The sequence below is a fragment of the Rhopalosiphum padi genome, chromosome 2 (genome assembly GCF_020882245.1).
Source record: "Rhopalosiphum padi isolate XX-2018 chromosome 2, ASM2088224v1, whole genome shotgun sequence".
NCBI classification, from domain to species: Eukaryota; Metazoa; Arthropoda; class Insecta; order Hemiptera; family Aphididae; genus Rhopalosiphum; species Rhopalosiphum padi.
The window spans coordinates 17975253-18002280 of NC_083598.1; the positions used below are offsets into that span (position 1 = coordinate 17975253).

Consider the following 27028-nt stretch of genomic DNA (forward strand, 5'->3'; position numbering starts at 1 on the left):
TTTATTGAACTTTGGCAGAAGTATTTGTCATTAAAATATATATTAATACTTTCCACGGCTTACAATGGGTCAATAAATATTCAAAGTTATATTTTGATTGCGTATTCAAACTAACTTTATTGTCGAGTATATGCAACTTTGAAAACGAAAGTCTATATATTATAGACTCATTATATTGAAGTGTTATTATGACCACAATCCATTCTCCCATATACTAAATATTTAAATTACTATTTTTGAGGTCTGTACATTTTTGTTTGATTATACCAAAAGTCGCAAATATGAAAACTTATCGAAACGTAATTTACCTACACGTAGCCGAATAATTATTATTGTAAAAACAATTACAAAAAGTTTATATTGAATTTTGTCTCGTCCCGAACGCATTAGGTAATATATTATTCCGCAATGGTTTGAGTGGACGATCAAACGCTTTTAATTTTGATGTGATTGTGGTGCGTGCGTTATTGTTGTCGCGTGTGTGTAGGAATTGATTTAAACGTAAATTGGATTTTTTTTTTTTTTTTGAAAACATTTTATTCGCGCTCGGGTGTGCATATTCAAATATTTCATCAGTCATCGGACGGAAATGATGAAAAAATAAAACCCAATGGTGAAAAAATGAAAACCATCGAACCGCTCTCCTCTTGTTACGTTGCGGTGTACCACTAATTTTACCAGCGTGATTTTTAAATAAATAAAAGTGAGGATTATTATAATGATACCATCGGTGTTCGCGGGAATGGGGGAGAGGAGTATCGGATTAGAGAAAATGTATATTGTTATCATTAATTATTATTTTATATAATATTTTCATTTGTATTATTATAATATCACCGTCAGTATGGCTAAAGTACGGGTGGAGTACCATATAGTACATGTTTTAGTAAAGTCATTTAAAGTTATTTTTCAGTATGTGGTGGTGATTGTTTTGACGATATTTTTCAAAAGCGATCACGCGTGAATGCGTGATGTACCAAAAATACAGTAAATTGATTTACTCACCACCCAAGCTTACGGTGGCCGCGCTCTGGGCCGTCTCCCCGTCGCCCCTGCGCACCAGACACTGATACGTTCCGCAATCGGCTCGGCTGACCGACACGAGCCTTAGGACGTCTCTCTGCGCTCTGCCCGCCATCACCCTGCCGTCTTTGTACCAAGTGATGGAGTGCGGTCCATCGTTCGACGAGGACGTCATGCACCTCAGCTCAGTTTGCCCGTTCAGACTGACCGTCGACGTGGCCGGGATGATCTGTGAAAAAAATACATAAAAAAATAATAATAAATCCAAACGGGTCTACCGTTATCGGACCTCCAAAATCGAAATGGTGATTTCGGCACGTAAAGACTTTCCACCTGTTATAGTTAAAAATCACGATTTTCAGTGGAAGATTTCCAGTTGTATACGCGAGTACAAAGTTTAACCACATAATAATGAATTGCGCCATGACTTAGGTACTCACGATCGATACCATGTGGTTAGTGTAGTTAATACATAGGTACGTCATACATATATAAAAAACTTTGAAAACATAACATTATTCTAAGATATAATATTATATTATTATTTCTTAGGTGTTACGTTTTTTCAACAGTACATTAGGAACCGTATTTATATAAAGTTTACACGGTAAACCAATAATATTATTATTTTATTTAACCACCGAACGAGGCTTTTGCTCGCCATTCCCAACAGTGATATTATATTATATTATATTATTATGTTTTATGTAGACATGTAGTATAAGTAGGTATATAAAACACGATTTCGTCAAAAGAAAGCTATTATTTTTACATCAAGTTGTACTAATTGTCTTGACGCGATTCCATAACGTCTCGAACGCTGCAGTACATAATATTATTATATTACTATGGAGTCGCACCATATATCGCAGGGTCACTGAACTACATATAGTTCGCGCTATCCTAAATATTTATGTAGGTACGTGAACAATAAAACGGATTACTGTGCGCTCATCGATAAAAAGGTAGACAATTATTATTAGTCGGAGTCGCGGGAATTTTAATTTAGAAAGACGTTTAACAATTGAAAAACGTAGGGAATCTGTCGATCCGATACGTATTTGAGCGCTTTCACGCGAACGCGACTTTTCACTGAAGTATGCGTACACATACGCATATGTAAGCTGGCTCAGAAGATAACAAAAGCAATGAGAGACTATAATATTATGATGATATAATAATTCCTATTCGTAAATACAGAGTTTAGTTTGAATTTATTGTGAATATTATTTGTTCGTGTTGTATAATAAAATTGTCTATAGGTAGGTAAATGCACCTACTGATTTTTAATAACTATTACTAAAGAGTACAAGTACAGAGTGATCCGTTAGTGCAAAACTTGACATGTTCTTATTACAACTGTTTTTATAAGAGAAAAACATTTTTTTATCTATAAAAATATTTAAAAAAAAACAAACGTTTATATCTTATATTATATTAACTATTTATTGTATTTTTAACGTCTCTATGGAATTTATAAAAATGCAATTTTTTTTGTACGTGTATTTTTATATTGGGAGTATATATTTCCATTGGGAGTCACGTTTCCTTTTTTTTTTTTTTTTTTTAAGCATAATATTTTTATATAATAACACCGCTATTACTTCTCCGTTTCATATTTTCGTTCATCATTTCTGTTCAAAAACATGACGTCGTTTTAAAAAATGCTTGGGATACATTAAGATCGTTTGGAAAAAGCCACAACAGAGGACGTGCAAATCATATAAATACACGTTATTTTTAAAATATAAAACCAGATAAACGAAATAACAAAGTGTCTTCAGAAAAACTATTTGCACAGCGTTACAAATATGTTGTATACTAGCTTGTATTAATGTATGCACTGTATAAAACATAAATGATGTATGTAATTGATAAGCAACCTATATTAAATAATTATTATATGTTTATTCTCGGTCTTAATACTGATAGTTACCTCCTATAGGTTACATATTATTATATTTATTATGGGGTAAAAAAATGATAGAGGAGTGCAGGTGAGCCATCGACAAAATATCGGAATATTAATATTTAATACCCAGGTAAAACATTTGGTTGGTCATTTGCGCATCACACGTTTTAAATATACCGTACTTCTTGATGGGGGAGGGGGGAAAATCGTCAAGAAATTTTAAGAATAGTGGGATATAGATTCAAAAGTATTTAGATTTGAAAATAATTAAGTAGCAAAAGATTTCAGTCATTTTGAAATTCTTTTGTAGACAATGACCAATAATTAACGAAAATTTTATGTTGATAGTTTTATCATTTTGTAATTTTACCTAACCTGTGAATAGAAATTAATTAAGGAATAAAGTTTAACAAAAATAAAACTTTTTCTTTTTATAAGTTTAAATTAAGGGTCAGGTAGTACCTACAGTATATTCATAATGTGCAATGCGGAAACGACCAATCAAACATTTCACCTGAAATTTGTCGAACATCGAACACAATAAAAAACGGTTAGGTATTAAAAACGCAAAAATAGTGAAAAATGACATTCCATTATTGATTAATATTTTCACTGTAAACAAAAATTAAAATTCGAGTAGGCCTTAAACTATTTATCGAATAGCAACAACATCAACAACAATGACATTTATTATTATATTATAATACAACATGTTTTATTTATTATGTTTCTCCGAACAATATTTTATTATAACCACTACTAGACTAGGGAAACACATTTTTGTTCTCTCCAAAAATGTAACGTCTTGTTAACGCGCGTATACGTTGTGTGCCTGTGGCACATATATAATATATATAAAACATATCTATGGCATATGGTGATCGTAACACTCGAGAAACTTACGGACGTACTAATATTGTAACATTGCAGATAATGGACTGCTATATTAATGGACATATTATTATATAGTGTAGAGCGGAGTCGGTCGGTCGACCGACATTTCCCCCGGGAAGACTGCCGTCGGGAAATTATTCGCCATACTAGCACTACCTACGACCTCCACTAGTATAACGTGATATTGGCGGAAATAATTTCGAGTAGGTAATTGGGGACAGCATGTAAGACGTACAACCGAAATCCAACGGATTCTATAATTATTTAGAAGTAGGCAGCGATATATAATTAAAAGGGGGATATGATAGCGTATCTACCTTAGATATAATTAATATTCTCCGAAACATCTTTGTCGTCAGTGTCGACGTTCAAACCCCACACTGTACAATAAATAATATGCAACTATATAATTAGAATTTAGTAATTACACGATGCTGGTCACGGAGTCAAGACGTAATAAACAATCAGTGGTTTTTCACGCATGCTGTTATATACGAGTATCACATAATTGCTATAAGCATTCGAAAATTCGGATTGTTTCTAGTACAAAAACTTTCCCCACACAGGAAAAACTCTCAATGCTTCGTTAAATAATTAGATTTCGAAATTTTTTTCGATTTTAAAACTGCGAAGAAATTAAGCAGATCGTGTTATAGTCCGATTTTAAAAACTTTATTTTCAGAAGTTTAAACTTCTATAATACCTATACATCACAAATTATAGAGTATCTTGGAATGTATTTTTCTGACGTTATTTAAAGTTAATTAAAAAATTGGAACCTAATACTAACTGCTTAAAGTTTTCTTCTATTCGACAAACAAAAAGATCAAAATCCTATTATTCTACTAAGCGTGATCGTTAATCATCGTTTTTGATCGTTGAAATCGTTTAATTTTATTTTTCTATGTGGCATTTGTATGGTAACCACTTAACTAGATATCTCCTAAATTTTTGACTCACACCGTTAATATAATATTATTTTTAAATTACGTTATTTTTTAAAATAGTTTCACGCGAAAAAAAAGTTATTCATGCTAGTTAAACTACCAACTATAGTTTAAAAATCGAATTTATACATAATACAGAAGACAATGCTTGTTGCACCATATTAAATTTTTATTTATTTATTTTTATATCTTTTATATAGTCGAAATGATTCAAGTTTTAAAAAGATAAAAATAATGGATTTTAAATTATATGAAAAAATTACTACGACACTGCAATTATCGTATTCTTTATCATGTATACCTATAGTATATAAATGTATATAGTTAATTTGGTTTTTTCCGCGTGAAATCGTTTTCCTACATTGTCTTGTAATTACACAATAACCAATAATGGTACTGATTAGTTGCGCTGAACCTAATAAGTATCAAGCATACATATCTCAGTGCGGTGGTTTGATGGTAAGTGTAAATAAATAAGCAGTGGCGTATTGGTTGAGATCTGATTGCTCAATGTATGTACATTGTGGATTGATGTAATATTTATACTTGGATATAACTGGAATTTGTTAGTACCTAATCTACCTATAGCACTTATACTATAGTAATGTAACTGCAGTCCATAACATAATATAATAAATGGTAAACCAACCAAAATCAAATATTAATGATAACTGTATAATACTGATTGTTTGGGTTCTTAGTAATATTTAAAAATATTAAAAATATATAATATGTATAATTTCTCTTATAGAAATTTGTAGTTCAAATTTTGATTAAATTGGATTTATTTTATAAAAAAAAAAGATTTTAGTTACTCTGTTGTACCTAATTATTAATTTAAAAAAATATTAAAAGTGTTGTACAGTTATACAGTATATCAATATTGACCGAATTTAATAAAAAGAATATATGATTTAACCACATAATGTAATAAAATTAATATTTTTGGATAAAAATATATTATATTACTGATAGAAATTATTATGTATTGTTATTATAGTATTGTTTAAGCAGTTAGGTAGTACAACATAATAAATAAATAATTTAAATTGTAACACATTAGTTGATTTCAATTTAAATAAAATAAGATACAAATTATTTCAATTTATTAGTCAAATAAAATGAACATATAGTATTTAAGTACAATTTCATGAGAAATCTAATAATAATAATAAGTAATTTTATATTTTGTACATTGATATTAATTATTAGACAACTTGTTTGTACACTGAATATTGACCAAATCTCATAACCGAATTATTATTATTTTTTTTTATTTCTAACCTTTTTTATCTATTAGGTACTGAATATGAATTTAAAAAAGAATATTTAAGAAAATGAGGTGGGCTTAAATAAAACCAGGGGTATAAGCCTTTTCCTTAGAATTGCACTTATATATGTAGGCGGACCGATCACTACTAAAAATGTATTTTTGTATGCAATGATTATTGATTATTGGTCTATCATAAAATTCAAATTTAATAAGTACATTTCATTTCTTACTCAATAATGAGGTAGATTCATAGCCAACCAATCTAAACTATTTAATAAAAAAATTCTTCGATTTTATCGTTGATAATAAATTATGTATTTTTTTATGCATTTATGAGAGGGTTTGGGAGATAAAGCCTCCCAGGTTTCTGTTTTAACTGTATGTTTGGGTAGATTCTCTTTTAATTCATTTGGGTTTCATTTGTCCTAGAAAAATTTACTTCGATAGTTCAATATCATTGTAATTACTAAGTAAATAACTTCGAAAAAGTATTTAAATACATTTAAGATTTTAAATTTAAATTTTATTAAAATTGCCAATAATAAATCCTGTAAGAAAATGGGCGTATTTTTAATTAAAATATAGTCAGTGCCCAATAATTATTATTACCATTCGGGGTCGAAGACTTGTATAACGTCGTTTGGATAGAGATTTTGTTTCTTACGGCTCGTTCAGACGGAAATCTCGAGAAAACAACAAAAACAAGTGCCGCGCGATTATTGCGATCCGCCGCTGTGTGTGACGCGAGCAAATTAATTTCAATAAGTTTTTATCGTATTACTCCCCGCGCAGTCAGCGTCCCTTCTTTTTAATCCCGAAACGCGTGTACTCTCGAAACACGGTTAATTTCCTGAAAGGCCACCGCCGCTGCTCCAAACCGCGCTTTACCACACCATTCCATTCTCGCCCCGGGAACTTCCTCTATCAATATACGCATCTCATTCAATTTGTATACGCGTCACATCTTTTGGTAGTGTGGAATGGATTTATGTCTTATTTTTTATTATAACTCACAAATATGTATAGAGATTTTTCAGAAAAACGGGAAAATATAAAATAACTTCCAGAAAAATATTTAAAAAAATTATTTATTAACAAGTATTTACTCAATATATATATTTTTTTTATTGAAAACAGAAAATGTATTGTAATATGCAACTAATAGTCCAAAGATTAAAAATCTCATGTTTCGTAGTAATTAATGTTGTCTGTAAAACGGTGTCTGTTCATACCTATACCTTAACTTAACCTAACTTAACTTGTTTTTGTAAAACGCTTTGATAATAATAATTGTACGTTGCAGTGAACGGTCTAATTTCGATTTGCGGACCATTATTGTTACTAAATGGCAGTTCATTGTATAACAGCGATCCACCACTACTTTCGAACATTTCCCCGTTTTATTGGAAGACCCTGTACATTATATATTTTTTAAGTTTAAAAACATTGCAAAAGTTTGCACTGTCGTGCGAGAAATTATATTATTCAAACATTTCAAACAATATATACTATACATAGGTCGATTGTTTCGCATTAAATGCATGTAGCATGTACATACATTGTGTGTGTATGTGTATATAGGTGCACACAACCACGGAGGACGGGATAATTGTACACAAAATCAGGAAACTCGCGCGAATCGGAAACCGTGTGAGTAAGCGAGCAAGTACACATTATTTATGTAGGTACAGCGCAATGTCGTACACGACATTCGTTTGGTCTGTAACATATTATTTTACACGCAAGTGCACAGTGGTCGATGGCAAATACAATGTATATATGTAGTCAAGTCATTTATGCACCGTGTAGGTACGTACAAATTATTATGCACTATTAAATATTTTTTTACAAATCTCGATAGGTAAAAAAGTATTAATATTATAATGTATAATGCAATGCTTGCGATTGAACGATACAATTTTAATTTATAACATTATAGTACAAGATTGGATAGTCGACTGAAAAATTAATTTGATTCAGTATTGAGTTAAATCAAATTTTGGTCTAGAAGTCAATCCAAATAAACAATATAATATAATATGTAACCCTAAATGTTCAAAATTAATATGAAAATAATAATTATTAACTCAAATCAGCTAATAATATATCAATTTATCTTTTTTATAACTACCTAAGTTTCGACTGGGCGACATTTTTTTTAAATAAACACCTCATACGTATCCTTGTATTATACAAACTGGCTGTGGAGTAGGCTTAGGCAATTTATGTCAGCACTGTAAACTGAATTATTAAATCAAGAAATTAATTAATTAGTTAATTTATTGATTTGTTTATTTATACTTAAAATAATTGTACCTTTAAAGCCTGAAATAAAAACAATAATTTATTAGTTCAACTATAGTCACGGGTACTTATATGTATAAATGATAATAAAAATAATTTTAACTTATAGTATTATTTCTCAAATTAATCTGGAGAATCCGGTTAATTACAATAGATATTTTTCCTAATTAAGTTATGGAGTTAATTTGAAACTTACTTATTTAATTAAGTTAAGAAGTGGAAAAAATGAAATATTCACTAGATAATAAATGCCATTACAAATAATTTGACAGAAATGTGATTAAACGAAATCTTTGGGCGTTGATCTATATAGCTTACATTTATAACAACGACCTATTTTTATTATTGATGATCTGTTTTCGCAAAAGCAAAAACATAATAATTTATTATAGTTTTAATATGCCCTACAGCGGCCGGTGTTGTACTGTTACCGTATTATACGCGCGCGCAGTATATTATAATATGTGATATTATGTGCAGGTGCATAATAATATGTTAAGCCTAGTAAGCCCACAGTAATGGTTATTGATTTTCAGACTCGTTACAAACCACCTATAGGTACCTATACAAACATAATGCTGCAGCACATCATGTATGTTGATATTTATTTTGAAATTACGTGAACACATATTGTACCTTATATTATAATATGTAATAATTATGATTGACGTCGGTTGTTTGTATAATACACGAGCATTATTGACAGTAATATAACTACGTTAAACAAATTTTACGCTTTCGTCCTACATATTGTTATTCATATATGCGTATATTTACTACCACAAATATGCCCTTCGGCGTGCAGACTTGACGTGCGAACGAAGAATTATGATACAGTGGCCGGAGTGGAGAAAGAGCAACAGAAGCAGTAGTTAATTGGCGAATGCTTCCGAGCAGCAGGTTTCTAAAACGACTGTTCTTTCGCCAATCGTATCATAAACAAAAATAGTTGATCGGTCAAAACAATATAATATTGTGTATTATATTGCCGCCGTCATCGTGATATATATACGGAAAACATATACATGAAAAACAAGTCATGTTTTTTCTAAGCACTTCGTGAAGGCTTATATAAAAGGGATTCGAGTCTACAACAGCAGAGGGTGCAGTCTTCATCAATACTCTATTCCGGTATACGAATCACTGGTCCGAGTTGATTTTTCTCTTGCTACATATTTTTATTTTGGACACGGATCTGCCATTATTATTATTATTATTATTACTATGAACGCTATTATACGCGCGTGCCGGCGTCGGTGAAAAATGAATTTCGCCGGGTCCGGAGTTTTTCAGAGTTATTTCACAGGAGCGGTCCACAGTACAGTCACTACAGAAAGACCGACGGCCGGAATGATTGATTTGTCCTGGATGATTGATGTCGTGCGCACAAAAGCGATTCAGGATTTTCGACTGGCCTGGAACGGGTGCCACACATGCAAGTATGTCCGTGTGCAGCGTAACGGGACGGTAAGATTTTTAAACTCCAGACGGTTATTTTATTACCGACCAAACTGACCTGCGACGACGTGTGCGCGCGATATAATATACCCGATAAAATGTATATAGTATATACTACCTTTATGTACATTATACGAATACGGCCGAAAACCAGCTCGAAAATCGTTCTGGTTCATCATCGGTCTCCGAAAAGTATTGCGAACCCCATGAACTGCACTAACGTCGCGAATATATTATACGGCAATCGTGTTTATATATTACTGAGAACATAAAGATATGCTGCGTATATATTATATAAATGGAGATAAATTATTTTTTCCACAACGATTTGGTCTCTTTTTTTTTTGACTATATCACGTGAATTATAAACATTTTTTTCAAACCTCGGATTTTAAAATATTATTTAAACATTTGTGAAGTTTAAAACCATTCAAAGATGTATCTAGTATATTTAATTATCATCAACTACTGTCTACTACGTTTCATGCTTTATAGACTATAACTGAATCATGATAATATTATTAACTATATTAAATACAATTATAAAATTGTAATTTTTCTTATGGAAAAATATACATTTCAACCATATTATAGTGATTGGTTATTTCCATTTTGTATTCAGATATATATATATTTGATAATTTAATACATCCTTTTGTAAAAAAAAAATATATTGTAATTATAATAAATATTTATTTTTAATGAATCATAGTAGTATTGTAATATTATTTTAATTATATTAAATATTATATTTAAGCTTAAGTTTAAACAGTTTAATATTTTAATCACAATTACAGTTTTATACTTCGACATATAACACAAGATTTTTTTTTTTGTTTGTTTTAAACACAATTTTATTGTATAATACGGAGATTGTTAAAGTTCGAAAACATAGTATCTACAATTAGATGTCATTATCAGGAAACCGACACAATGATCCCAAAACACCATGACGCATTGACGCCATTATTTCATATTTAATTAAACTCGGTGTTTGCTACATTGGAAATTTACGCAATTACGGTTACAGAGAACGTCAACATACTCGTATATGCCTCAAAGGATTTCAAGCTACAACAATTATGCTTTAAATAAAAATAAATTTAAATTTGTAATTAGTAATTTATTGTGTGGCGAATTTTGTAATGAACTTAATTAAAGTGTATTATAATACTAAAATGTCGGTGAATTGATTTTTTTTTTTAATTGAGTACTATATGTTTAGGTTAGGTTATACGTATGTTTTTAGTTATAATATTTAAATTTGGTTGATACTAAACAATATCTCTCTATAAATAGTTAAAATTGTTATGTGAATAATTATTGAAATTTGCGAATACTATTGAATTTTATAACGAGTGAAGTATTAAATAGCAACTTATATTAAGATAGTGTTTTATAGTAAATATACTTAAAAATTAAAATTATAAATAATATTTATGGTTATTATTATCAAATTCACAGTGAAAAATTTAAATATCAAAAAGTAAGACCTTTAAAAAATAAAATCAAAAGTTATTGAGTAAAAATAATAAATATTTAAAAATGTATTCCGTAGATGTAAAAAATGTAAGTTTTTATAAAAATAGTATTGATGAAATATAAATGCAAAATAAAAACGCTATTAATTACTTAATAGTTTAATATGATTAATTAAAAAATAAATATTATTTCAAATAATATATAATAATGAATTAAAAATTTTCAAGAGACAGGAAAAAGTGGAAGGACGTTATTGTTGCGGCAATGGACCTTAATGGTCTTTAAGACGCTCTAAAAGAAGAAGAAGAATTAAAAATTGAAATAACAGTTAGAGGTAATATATATTATTTTCAATGGTATGATAAATATTTTTATTTTTCTTGCTTGAAAACAGAATGTATCAAAAAAAGTATGTTTTATTCAAAAAATAAACAGTTTTAATAAAATTCCGGTTGATTTTTTTGCAACGCTCAGACCACAATATTATATATTAACGGAATGTGAGTATGTTTTTTTTTTATTGTTGAAAGTATAAGGTGTAAATGGTTTTCATGAGAAAAAAATAAACCTAATATGTTTTTATACAATTCTTGAAATTGTTATCCTGTTGTTAACTATGGAGAATATTCAGATGGAATTTGGGGATCAAGAAATAGGGGAAAAATCGTAATATTTTAAGTATTGTTTAAATGTGGAACACCGTCGTGAATAAATTTAATTTGTATATTACGCGTCTACAATAAAACAATTTTTTAGTATTATACCGCACGCGTGATGTATACAGTGCACTAACTGCACATATACGTTTGAAATAAACGCGAATCTTATTAAAGTGCTCGTCGAGAAGAGTAAATTTTCACTTCACGTGTAAAAAATGGTAAACACAGAAGGAATCGTTTTTTTTTTTAAACGGCAGAAACGTTTTAACGTGCATTAGTACGTGCAAATACATAATATATATGCAGGCGTTTGTCTTTGTCGTCCGCCCCAAGTTTCGACAAATGCTACCATGATACGTTCGATTCGTGTTTTACACGACGTCCCACAGTACAAACCCTTAAGGAATCTAAGACAAATGGACGTTTAAAGTTGTCGTTCACCTTGGTTCGGAACTGAACAGAGTTAACATTTATGGACATAAACTTCTTGGGTCAAAATGTGTTAAGTGGAGACAAGTGTTAATTTTATTAACAAAAAAAGTCCGTTACATGATGAATAAGTATGTATGTAGGTTTATAGATAAATTAATTTAAAGAAGTGTATTGAACAGTCATAATATTAGAAAAATAAAAATAATTTAAAAAAAATCACATAAACATAATGATATTAAAATGATATTGGTATCATAAAAGTAGGTATTGTGATATAACTATGTATAATACAGTCAAATATTAATAAAATAAAATTATATACGTATCAAAGTCCATATGACTGATGCAGGAAAAATAATTTCACTTTTCCAAACGGTATAAATGTTAGTCACCCAAACGGACTATTAAAAATTACTTTCGCATAATGAAACATAATGGTACATGATGCACAGTAAACAACAAAAAGGTCAATTAGATTAAAATCACAAAATGCTTCCGTCAAAATATTGTCCGATATAATAATACAAGTAGATTTCGTTTCCGTTTGGTTCTGAACTTGTTCAGATTCTTCTATTAAAACTATAAGTATACATTTGTTCGTTTGGTCAGTACAATTCCATTCCGATTTAAAATGCAGTGATAACTTTTGTATAAATTATTGACAAGTGCAACACAACCGACTTCCGTGCAATATATATATATATATATATACATGTACGGTTTCAGGATACGTATAATATATCATTGCGCCTAAACTGGGGAGTATAATTGGTCAATTAATTTAATGAACTTTGTTCCACGAAAATGCAGAGAATCGGTTAAGTCACTTTACACTCGCTGGCCCAAGTCTAAAATACCTACGTTAAGTTAATATAATTAAAAAGTACCTTTAATTATTTTATAACTAGTCATAAGGGCTTAATCTACACTTTGATATTTAAGTACAATTGAAAACATAAGAATGCATTAATTAGAGAATAGACAATATGAAATTTTACCAAAATTTATGACTAAAAATATAATTTTACCTGTAAGTTTTGATCTACGAGCAAACTAGTAAGTTGATGCGATGTACACGAAAACTTACATCTTAAGCACTTATCGTTCACCCTACCACGATTTATTCGTCCATTAATAATATATTTTTTATAATGTAATGTAATGTGATTCTCGTTTTCGCTTTCATGAGAGGGTGGCGCTCTGTTCATTTTACTAAAAAAAAAAAACATCACATCAAAAAACCTGACGCAGATATTAATGAGTATATTTGTATCGTAGTAAAATACTGTACATATTAATATATACCGAGTAATTTTTTGCAAGCATTGTCATACCCATTTTTCTGTTAATAATCCATTTATTCAGATTTTGATTTTTGGTATTTTTAAATATATTTTTAGATAATACTTTCAAATTCTTAAGATTTTTCAGAACTTAAGGATCCTGTGGTGATACAAAGAATTGCTTTTTAAACGATAATCCCCTTTTTTATTGTAAATTATTTAGTAGATCATTTTTTAAAACTTTTAATGCGCCTAATTCAACATTTTTACTATAAGTTTTTCGATTTTTAAAGTGTGTACTGTAAGGATAATACTGATAATAGTCCATTAAAATAGTTCAACAAAAATACAATATAAATTTAATATTGAATCTAGAATTTATTAGCCTTTGACTATTAAATAAATTATAAATGTTGATAAATAATGTTAGTTGCTAAAATTTTCAAATCACCATTACTTTCGTTCGAACCCATTATCGTAGTTATTCTTAGTATAAAAAGTTAAATAATTCAAAACTATTGGTTCGAATTTTGATTAAGGCGTGTTATCATTTTCAAAAAAATAACGGTAGAAAATAATTAATAGCAATAATTTAATGTAGAAAATTGAAGGTGATTCTTATTTGAAAGCACAGAAGTTCGTTTCTCCGCTTTAGTAGTATAACAAATCTCAAGAATTTAAAATTTTGAACTTTGTATGTATTATATTTGAAAATTTCAAAAACAAAATGTTGTATAACTTCATTATCGAAGAAGAAAAAATGGGTGAACATACTTGGTGAATCACTATATTTATATACTATGCAGGTACCTATATGACGTATTAACTATAAAATGATACATTTAACGTAAAACACTCATTATTTTTATTTATTTTTTATATAATGTTAAGTGATTAAAAACAAAATTGGTTACTATTATTTATTGTAATAATTTTATAATTGTATTAACTTAAATAATGACAAAATTAAACTTATTCCCAAGCAAAATATTTTTTTAAGTACTTCCATGTATAAAAATCGAATATTGGCTGAACAGTTCATATTTTCTTAATGAGTTTTAAGTATTTAGAATTTAAAATTTTTAATGAGCGGAGTAAAGTAGTAGGAAAGCCTAGTAAAATGTTGCTCCACTAAATTCTTTAAATACTTATAAGTTATAAAATTATTTTTACTATTTAATAAAAGATATTGATAAATAGTAAAAATTTATTTTTCTTAGAACAATGTTATTTTGTAACGATTTAAAGATATTATGTAAAATAAATATTTTCATAAATGTTAGTACTTTCTGAAATAATGAAAATAATGTGTGACTTACGTGTCCAAATGGATCACCTCACACTTGTATACATTATTATATTGTGGTGTGTATAGGATTATTGGTATTATAATAGTAAACGGAATTTTGTGCCGGCACAATGGTGGGTCGGCAAGTCGAAATTGGAATCGGCTCGAACAAAAACACTATATCACCATATATATATATATAACTCCTGGGACACGCATATAATGCGTCGTGAAGTATCCCAAACAGATCGTAAAAAGAGCGCTATTGCAATCGTAAAAAGATACAGTTTTGCGGTCCGGTGAGCCGTATATTTGACCGGAGTATACGAGGTATGTACATTCTCGTTTATATATAATATTATATATATATTATTACATAGAGATGGGGCATCGCTTCACGCGTATAGGTATATAACTATATATAAATATGCGAACAGCGGTACCCCAATACTATATGATGGCGGTGGTAGTGTATATATATATATATTAATATGTGTGTGTGTATGTGTGTGTGTGTGTGTGTGTGTGTATGTGTGTGTGTGTGTGTGTATGTGTATTATTGTAGTAGTATAATAGTTGTAGCGGTATAATATTAGTTGTAGTTGTGGTAGTGATAGTGGTAGTATTGGTATAGAGTATTATGGTATTAGTAGTGTTTTGGTGACTCGATATTATATAGGAATTCAAACGAAACTTCACGGTATCCCCCTTTTTTTTACCCTTTTACGTAATTGGTTTTTTTTTATCGTCATTTCTGGGATGGCTATTAAAAAGTCACTATAATTTTTTTATTCAGTGAAATATGTTTGTGTGCGCTCTTTTTAAAATTGTTTTTTTTTTATCGTTTTCGACTACGTACTAGAATAAATCGATAGAAATATATGCATTTCCCCAAACTATGTAATATTATTTGCGGTACTACGGAAAAATTATAAAAATTTAAGTACAATATAATGAAAATATAGATAAATTAAGTTTGTACAAAACATAATAATATTATACTCTTTAGAGAAATCCTAGAAACTACATAACAGTAAACCAATGGAAAACAATTAAGATTTAAAATTGTATATTTGAGAACGGAATAAAGGATAAAGTGCATTTTAGTAGAAAGTAGCAGTGATACAGCATAAATCGTAAGTACAGCTAAGTATATAGTTCAGGGTGTAGTGTCTTTCTATCCATTATTATGTAAACTACAAGAGCTTTAGTGCGGATTGGAACGGCCACGACGGGGGGCAGCGCATAAGTATATAGTATCCGATTCAACGTAATATTAGTATACAATACATACGCAACAATAAAAAAGCCACTGCAGAGGATGAAATTTCTGTTTCGTATAATATCCAGATAAACATTAAAAGAACGGAGAATATAACTGGTGCCGCTGCAGTCGGTATATTTCCTGATGCGAGCGATTATATGAATAGACGAGTTAATTTCCAAATCAACTAAACGGTGTACGATATAATATATATATATATAGGATGTGTATTGGACGTGAATTCTAGTCGATTGTGCGAAATTCGTGATTTCAAAAACGTTGTATTAAACTTACCAAACTTTTCGTGGTCCAAAGCAATATTTTAACGTCTTTTTAAACACATTAACAAATGCACATTTTTTGTTTAAGTTTGATTTAATGTAAAAAAATGTTTTAATTTTAATGAACCTCTTAGTTAAGTTGGCATAACTGATTTTCATTAAGTCGTTAAAATGATCAGCTGTTAACGGAGATCTGAAATTATTTATTTTAAAGTACTTTTTTTCAAAAAGCAGCTAACAGTTCACACACATACGTTGAACCAAACATTGTTCGTAGTAAGTTTTGTAGTTTAATTTTTAATTTGGAGTATTTACCTGAACAAACATATTAATCTAAATCCAGAATTACTGTTCACACTGTAAAATGTACAGAATCTCGTTAAATTTCTTTTTTAAAATCAAGTTTTCTTGAAACTCAATGAATTTTCATTTATAGCCCTATAGGATATAGCTTTATTGAAGTTGAAAACGATTTGAGCTTCACTACTCCGTTCACAGGATGTATAGAACAACAATTTTCCAATATTATGTGTTAATATAATAATATATATATATATATAATACAATACAATATATATATATATTGTATTAATATTGCGTGGCAATTTTTTTTTTTTTAAATCAGTAAATCTGATTTTACACTCAGATTTAGGTCTTTTTATAAAATTAATGAACTGAATAATGTATCTTTAATCACCCAAAACGGTTTTAAAGTTAAGGAAGTGTAAATGTTCATTTTAAACATCTTTACAAAGGAGATTGATTTTTCTTGAAAAACTTTTGATTTCTCACAGTAGATCGTACATTAATTTTCCTCTACTAACTATGTAGTTGGAAATTCAAATAATTGATATTAAATATTATTCTGTTAAAAACGCGATAGAACCAATATGTTCGTTTTTTCCAAGGAATTTATAAAGTACTTTGTTCTAAGAAATTATTATTAATAATTACTCGTATCACAAACCTTGGACAAATTTGCACCGGAAACGAATATAATATATTACATATTTTTTAATCATTATATTACGATTATTATAAAAATATAAAAACTATATTATGTGATTTCGCCACCATGTGTGTCCGTAGAAAATGTGTCCGCTAGGCGCTGAACACTGTAATACAATACCTTTTGTTTAACAGCGACGTTTACCGCGGGAAACTTTCTCGGAATTTAAAAACGAAAATTCACTCGTCACCGCTGCGTCTATGCATATAAACTATAGTAGTTCGCGCGCGATAATTGTTAAACAAGGCACGACCTCACTATTATCTATATACCGCTAACACGTATAAATACACGTAATCGACTGCACCAGGGTGTATATTTAAGGTAACTATGCGACTCGTCTACATGTCGGAAACGCCGTATAATAAAACGATTTGACGTTTGCATTACGTATATATACATTTATGTATTTTATTCCTCCTAAAATCATACGCGGGAGCATGCGTGAATATATTTTTGGACGCAAATTGGACGAAGACCCAAAAGTACCAAACATTTTGACGTATATACGGGGCGATGTTTTTTATCTCATGAATCGAGTAATATATTATTATTAAATAAATAACAAGTATTTTTGAAAAAAATAACAAATCGTAATTTAAGTACGGTAATTTTTATGAAACAAAAATAGAAATGTGTGAGATATTAATATATTTATATACCACGTTATCAAATGTTTGAAAATTCTTTATATTTTCCGAGATCGTTGCCGGTGGGCGCACACCGTATAATGTGTAGCGCATACGAGTGCATTGCATATAGAGTACCTATATACCTATAATTGTTGAGCAGAGGGCATTTAATGTCCGAATGGACCGAATTAGAATTATTATTGCGTCCTCGCGGATTATAAGCCGCCGCAATCACCGCTGATGAGAGCACATGCAATAATTTTCATATGAACAAAAGCGTTTCCATGACGATCGGCTGCGGAACGACGGCGGATGACTGTTACAACGACGACGACGACGACTGCGGCGACAGCTTTAATAATAATAATAGTAGATGTAGTAGTATTAGTAGTAATAATAATATATTGTGACTAGAGAAGCCGCGACGCCGAATTTCGAACTTAATTAACATCAGATGTCGGTTTAACACGTTTTCCTGGGGCCGGAAGTTAAATGACCACGTAAAAGTATGGTGGAGGGGGTTGACGTCATCGTCGTCAGGAACTGTTTATTTTCTCCATCCTTCCCAACATCAATACACTTAAAAGCTGTGACCCTTTACTCCGTCTAGTGTACCAGAGAAACTATATATAAAACACTGCACTAAAACGTACTCTATACATATTACTACGACAACTACTACTTCCGGTCCGACAAATTTCGCAGACGAGAGGGTTAGTTTTACAGTAATTTGCTAGCTACATACAATAACAATTAACGCACTGCCGCGGCATCAACATCCCCTTCTAGGTCGTCGTTTTAAACGGCCCGTTTAAACTATTCCGGTCGCAGCCGTTTCACGTAGACGCCACCGCGTCGTATCATTTTCGTTTCGTTATTATACCGCGTATTGTTTTTAACGATTTCCGACCCAGAGACGCTCCGACCTTCCGAAACACGTATTATATTATAATTATCAAATTCCGCAAGTGCAAAGTTAAATGTAGGTACTTACCTCTATTATTGCGTGAGTTTGTTTTCCGTTACGACTCGAACCGGGAGGTTATACTCGTAATTCGTACATATTTTGTTTCTACGAGACTCGAAGACATTGAAATTCTGTTAAACAGCTACGGTACCGTTTTATTCTCAGATTTATTTACGGATAATAATTCTTTCCAATTCGGTCATGGTTTTTTTTTTTGGGTGGGGGGGGGGTAAGATGGCAATTTTGTACATTTTTATCAATTAAGTATTTACACATAATTGATAGAGGAAGTTATTACACATTATACAACGTTGCTAATGACGTGAGTCTTCGTTCCGCGATAAAATAATAATTTTTCGATCACTCAATGAATTATTTTTATACCACAAGTCCACAATACAATATAATATATTATGTTTGAAGCATTGGTGTTAATTACAAAATAATATTATATATTAGTAGTTATGAACAGCTAGATTAGGGAATGTTATTATTTTTATATATATAAGTTAATTTTATAAAAAATGCTACCCATAGTTAAGTTTAATAATTACATGAGTATAAAGAATCAGTCTTAAAAAAAACAACTTAATTTAAAACTAAATCTTCTCCCCTTAATTATGCTACTATCGAAAAGCGATAACTGCGTTATTCAGTTTTTCAAACGAGAGCGTAAAGTTGTCGATATTTTACTTGGTGTGCGTAACTTACATACCGCGTTTATAATAGCTGCTAAAAAAAAAATGCGTTTTAATAAAACATAATAATATAATCGAATGTTTACTATTTTGCTCACTGATTCCTTGTTTGCACAATCCACGACATGTATACATTTAATACTATATATAACAGGGGTGGCGTACTTTTTTTGGGTCAAGTGCCAAATTTTCCCAATCAAGGTTTTGGAAATTTTATCACGTGTCCAAAGGAAATTATATTTTCTAAGAATAAAAATAAAGTTACAGATTTATTAGGTATTATTTTATTAAATAAGCATACCTTTTTTTAAAATGTATATAATTTTTTTCTTTGAATTTCTTATAACAGTTTTAATCAAAACTTTATAAATAGCATAACTTTTAATAATTTAAATTTTTTCACGTGTAATTGAAATTTGATCAACGTGTCACCTTTGGTACGCGTGCTGTAGGTTTACCACCCCTGCTATATGGGCATATTTATCAGAAAATCTTTATTTAAAAAATCGTGGCGATTCGTGGGCCTCAATCGTATACACAGATAGACAAAAATCGAGTATAATCTTATAAACTTATCAGTTTATTATAGTAACAATTATCTGATTTAATCGTGTATTGTATATTATATAATTCATAAATGCATGATATTTGTATTGTGCAACTAGGAGTGTGGACAGTGTGGTATAAAATAGAAAAAATGAAGTACCTTAAATATTACGATATTTTGTTTACGCATTAACATTTTTCCATAAAATTAAAAAAATTTTTATTCGAATTTAGATGAAAAGAGTTTTAACATAAATCCAAATAATATTATAAATTAAAAACGAAGCAGAAAAAGTTAGATTACAAAATGTTATTACTTATAGCGACATTATTAAGCCGGTGTGCTTGAAAATCGTTTAAAAACCCATTCTTCTTTCTGTCTCCAACAGGAGACTTGCCCGTGTTTCCTCAAATTTAATTTAAAATCATCTTTACAATTCATTTTCATTTATTTATTAAAAAATGAACTTTAAAGTTTTATTTTTCAATATAACACGTTCTATATTAAAGTTTTCTAAATTTTTAATTACCTGAATTTGAGATAATGATGCCGATTTAAATATTATGTACAAGTATAAATTAATGTAAACTAATACAAAGTAAAAAATCTTAATTATTGACGTCTATAAATAATAAAATATTTGATTGATATCGAAAAAAATATTATTAACTTGATAAATATTCTAAAAAAAGAGTAAATGGATCACATGAGTTGAATATTTCAAACTTAAAATAAAACAGTATATGAAAAAATGTTCATTGTTCTAAAAGTATTGATTATACGATAAATACAATTTTTACAGAGTTCATCATTTGTGTACTTAGCATTATTAATATTTCAATAGACAAAAATAATTGTTTATAAAAGAAAACCAGACATTTTTTCTTTCATAAATATATATTTCTCAATATTATATTATATATGTGTCATGTACCATTAGGGTATTAAAATTGAAATAACATTTATTTTATTAAATTAAAAAAGTACTTATACAAAGAAGTATCCAAAGGAATTTATTTTCATAGGATAATATTATATACGAATGATGGTTTGCGTACTGGTAATGTTGACTAATTATTTTCAGTATTATCACTTCACTCAGTCATAGGTTGGCTTTAATCTTCTTACTATTCCAATAAATTCAATTCAATTTAAAAATCGTATTCTTACTAGAAACTTATATTTTTTCAGTTGGTATACAATAAATACTATAAATATTAATGTTTTATTATCATGTAAGTTTAGTAAGGTCCACAATTACTACTTAATTCGGTATTAATTAAATAATTAAAAATGCCAAGTTAAATGTTTATTATTTTTGAAAACCGATTTATTTTTTTATTTTTATTGGGTAGTGAATACCTAATTGATGTTTATACGTCAGTTGTATTTCAAAGAAAAATATTCAGTTTTTTAGTTCGATATCATATTATATAATAATTACCTATTTGGATCCTCCAAATGATATGATTATGATTAAAATTAATAATAACGATTTAGTGTTTAGTGAATTATATATTATCATACTTCATAGTGGTAAAAATGCAGTACAGTCGCTCGGATTATAACTGCCAATAGTTGATCATATTGAATTAAATACGTCATCGCAAAATTATGTTCATTTGCTTCCACGGCTAGATCATCCAGTTATTATTTTAGAATGTCATTGAAAATAACAATAATTAATAACTATACAATAACTATTAGCCGACTAATATTACCACAAAATACAATAATCGCATGGTTCACAATCCGAAACGTCATGTTTTTGACAGTATACGAGAGTTACATACAGTATTTAGGACTGCGAGATATAAATCATACGTACAGTTTTACACGCGTTATTATGCCAAGAGATCGACATATTAAATAATAATAGATGATTTTATAAAAAAAAAATAATTGTTTAACATCACTAACAAAAGTTTATCGTCAGTAATTAAACAAAATATTATTACACATGAATAGACGTGCTGTCGTTCTAACTCCTAATACAAATGGACATTAACTACCATTTCAACGTGACAAACGAGATTATAATAGTTGTAACAAAGAATATTATTTATAAAATATGTAAAAAATATTGTATTGACGAAAAATATTAATTTATTTTTTATTTTTTTAGTTTCACGCAAATAATATGTGTATGGTGAATAATTATAATAAATTAGTCTCGCTGCAATCGAGAATCGCCATACCCAATGCCAAGGTGATTGATAGATAGTTAACTGCACTCGTTTTTTCTAAAATGTTCTGACTTTTTTTTTTATTTAAAAAGTTATTATAAATTACAATCTAAGCAAGTCTATATACAATAAGTAATTTTGGTGACGAAGTATTTTTAATAACAGCATGAAAGATGGGTAAGTACCCAGTAGTGTCAATCGATATGTCAATTAGACAAAAGTACAAGACTATAGTACGTCGCAAGTCCCTAGGTCAATATATTTTTAATCGTCTGACATCTGTTTAGATTTTTGTGGATAATGCTAAAGGAAAGATGTTTAATTAGTGGGTTTTATTGGTTTTGAACTATTTACTTAATAAACAGGGGCGATGACTTTGCAAACTGATTTAGTATTTGCATTTTGAAGATTTTATGATTACATGAATATTATTATTTATAATATCTTACGGAGCTGTATTGAAACGCCTGAAGCATCCTAAGATTAATTTAAATTTTAAGGTTTAGCTGAACCTCATATTTCAATTATATATGTTCAGTATGTGATTTGTAGATTAAGATACTGCACATTAATGATATCTTACTTGTACTTGAAGTGGTACGACTACGTCCAGTCTCGTGTCCGCGCTGGTTTGGCCGGCATCATTGCTGGCCGAACACCTGTAAGTACCCGTGTCTTCCGGCCTGACCGCCTCTATAGAAAGTACTTGACCAAGAACCCTAGTTCCCGAACCCGTTTCCAATAGCGTCGGTTCGTTCTCGTCTAGTACGTGGTACCACCTAACGAAAAGAAAAATAATAGATACTTAGGTTAGTATAAATAGTATACTAAGCGCATAATATAAATTTATTTAGATTGCGCGTTTACAATGAAAATTAGTTTCATTCATAGGCCTTAGTATAATGACTATGTTTTTTTCATTGTGGGAAAATTATAGACTACAGCTTATCTCAGTTAAGGGGAAAAACATAAAAAAGTATTTGATATCTCCAAGGTTGGTTTGTTATCAACTACCAATCATAAAAATATTATAAAATTTAATTATTTTTACATTTTGTTTTAAATATTAACGAACTGAGGAAAAAAATAGGTATTTACATCGATTATAATATATTATATGAATAACAATCTATTTATTTTTAAAATAAATTGTTTTTGTCAAATAAGATATAATATAGTTCTGTCTATTGGCTTAAATGTAATAAGTAAGACTATATTATGCAAGTGAATAATAAAATATAGTTATAAAGTTTTATAAATTAAATACATTAACATTGTAATAAAAGATTGTCTGTATAGAGGAGATTGACTTAAAATATGATTTTAAAATAGAATTGATTTTAGAGCAAGATTATGTAAATTTTATTATTAAATAACTTATTTATAATTTTTGATTTTATAGGTATTTTTGATTTATATCTGTTATATTGTATATTTTCAGTAACTTATAAGACAAGGTAAACTATTATTGCATATTAAAAAAAAATACTATTAAATTATGGATCATAAAAAAATAAAAAATATAGATTTAGGTATAACTATTATTATATTTTTCATGATATTGGGGTAAGTTTAAGTCTGTCTCTCTTTCGATGTTCATAATGCTGACGCATTCCATATTTTTGTATGATAAGTAATTGTTGATTTTATCATTTATACGGTATATCTACGTGGTAAGCGTCTACGATTTTTTTTTACCTGAAATGAGGATGTGGACATCCGGTCGTGATGCATGTGAGAACGGCTCCTTCGTCTTGGGCAACTCGGACCGAACTCTTATGAGCGACGATTTCGACCATCTCATTTCCCGCGGCCTCTGGAACGCATACAAATATTTATTTTTAATTAGAGTGTGAAACGGATGAGACACTTGCGGGCACGAGAAAGGCCGGCTAAGTAAATGGTCTTTAAAGCATGAAACGCAAGGACAAGTAACATCTTTCTCATTATCTACATCAGGACGGCAGCGGTTAGTGTCGGGACGTTCAGTGCTTTTGTATGTCCATCCATCCGTGTAATCTCGGGTACTACCAGCAATCGGTCGCTATGGTAACACCTACCGGGCTCGTAGATTTTCCAGAAAAGGGTTACAATGTTATTATTTTGGTTTTCGGGTCACGTGCTAATAATAATTACTGCAAACAGGGTTTATATGTCTCGCTGGCGGGCATATTTCCCATCAAGTACAATTTTTTGTACACCTATATCGCTGTGCGCAATGAGACTTGTTCGCACAACCGTGAAGACATTCGATTTACACTGTCGTCATTTGTGTCATAATAATCTTACCATGAACGGCTATATTGGCCGGAGTGCTGGTCGTCAATTTTCTGGTCAGTGTGTGCATCATTTGGCACGTATACGACGAAAACTGATCGCTCGATTCGAGATTATGAACTAACAGTTCACCAGTGTGCATTGCGTGATATTTTCCGTCTGAAATAAAAACTAATTAATATATGAACAAATATTGGGTCTTTTAAGAAAACAACGCAAAAAATGGTAAAATGTCGAAATTAGTATTGGTAGTGAAATACTATATTGTATTAGGAGCTGAATATTATATATTGATTGGGGCCGTTGTGAATTTACGTTTTGTCAGTATGTTCCTTTTTTTCAAAATAGGATGTTTTAGTAAAATTGATATTCACCAAAATAATATAAAAATTATTAAACAGAACAAAAAAATAAATATTAAGTGTATAACCGTTGTAATTATTTAAACAATTAATGTTATTGGATTTTAATTTTTTTAGACAAACTATTGTTTCATATTTGGGCACATATTTATATAATTGTTAGCTAATTTTGTCAAAACAAATTTCACATAATTATTTAAATCGAAGTTAATATAGCTGAACGCATCACTGTAGTGCACAGCTGTCACGGAATATTCGGATATATATTATTTAGACATATGCACATCGACATCACTTAATCATAGGATAATCGTATATGTTTGCGAAATTATATTGTAATATATTGTGTATCATCTAATGAATACTCAGTTAATGTGGTATATTAACATAATAATTCATATTGATAAATGATGTACAATTGTATCAACATATTATAACTGTCCATTGTCCAGATAAATTGCCCAAATTATCAACTGTGACAGTAACGTATAGTTTATATAGATAGTGTTTATATATTGTCTATAAAGATAATATAGGAAAATAATGATTGCCTAATTATCATAATAATTTGCCAAAATAACTAAATAACATAGATACGGAGTTCGTTAGTATCTACAATATATACATAAAAGACAAAATGTTATTACGTTAAAAGTAAGCAATCGTTAATGTCCAAGAATAAAATAAATGCCTAAGTTTTTTATTCTCTTTACATTATTGTAGAAAATGTTAAAAGAAAAAACTATTTTTTACGAATAAGAATATATACATATTGAAAGATATGAGTTCAGATAATTTACAAGTAAAAGTTCGCCTAATAATAATGAAAAGGTTAAGTCAACGCCTGTCTTACATTTTGGTTACATTTGAATAAAATATCTATAAAATGAGAGACAAAATTAATTAAATATCAAAATAATTTGCCAATGTTTTAGTTATATTATATACCTAGTTGAGAACAAAAAAAAATACAAACGTAAGATCCAGATGTTAGTGGTGCTATTTTTTTGCTACTTTGGAACTAATTTTTTTATTGGTATCTTGGTAATCAATATCATAACGAAATAGTTAACATTTTGTAATTTAACAGTATCTACCAACTAATAATGATGGGCGTTGACAATTAAACAAAGCTCGTATATTATGATATGTCGATGAATTAATCAAATAATAATAATATAGTACAATAATGTACTCGTAATTTACGTATTATCGAAAACACACAATATTAGCTATTTCGAATTAAGCAACATTTTTATTTTTGCTATTATTTTACGTTAAATACCAACCTCCTTGTAATGATGGATAAATATAGAATCCTGGTTCTTGAAGCCACGATACGACCTTGACAAAATCTTTCATGAACGTGGGCGTTACGCATTCCAATACCGCTGTACATCCTTTGGCAGATCCTCCGTTTACTACGCGCACCTCAAGACTGTAATCTTGAGCCACAACTAAAATCATAATGAAATCATCAATATTACGTTATTAAAACGATTATTTCGTCATTATTTTTAATTTAACAAAATATATTAATCTATCGAAATCAACCACATAAATGAAACATAAGATATCTATAATTATTTTAATTAATCGTATACTGTATATCACCTGAATTGATATCTATATAGTTCTATTTAAAGTTATTGAGTATATTATATTTAGTACTGTATTATATTTAAAGAAATATTAATCGGATGAACGTTGGATGTCGTATAAAAATTGGAATTGTTATATGCATTTTGTAGGTTTAAGAAAAATATGTTGAAGAGGATCCGTAAAATATGTGGGTGGTTTAGAACGTCTAGAGGATGAAACAATAAAATAATTTGTATTTAATATTTATC

General features: G+C 29.4%; 1 protein-coding gene across 6 annotated transcripts in view; it reads right to left on the reverse strand.

The window, feature by feature from the left end:
- The window catches only part of LOC132923013 (cell adhesion molecule Dscam2), a 131222-nt gene that overhangs the window by 37510 nt on the left and 66684 nt on the right, over positions 1-27028 (reverse strand). For all 6 annotated transcript variants that reach the window (XM_060986796.1, XM_060986793.1, XM_060986794.1 and 3 more), the window contains exons 3-7: positions 26468-26635; positions 24829-24975; positions 24238-24355; positions 23123-23318; positions 1006-1252 (exon numbers count right to left, since the gene is read on the reverse strand). In XM_060986796.1, coding sequence (XP_060842779.1) covers positions 1006-1252; positions 23123-23318; positions 24238-24355; positions 24829-24975; positions 26468-26635 — 876 coding nt within the window. The remainder of the gene's footprint in view (positions 1-1005; positions 1253-23122; positions 23319-24237; positions 24356-24828; positions 24976-26467; positions 26636-27028) is intronic.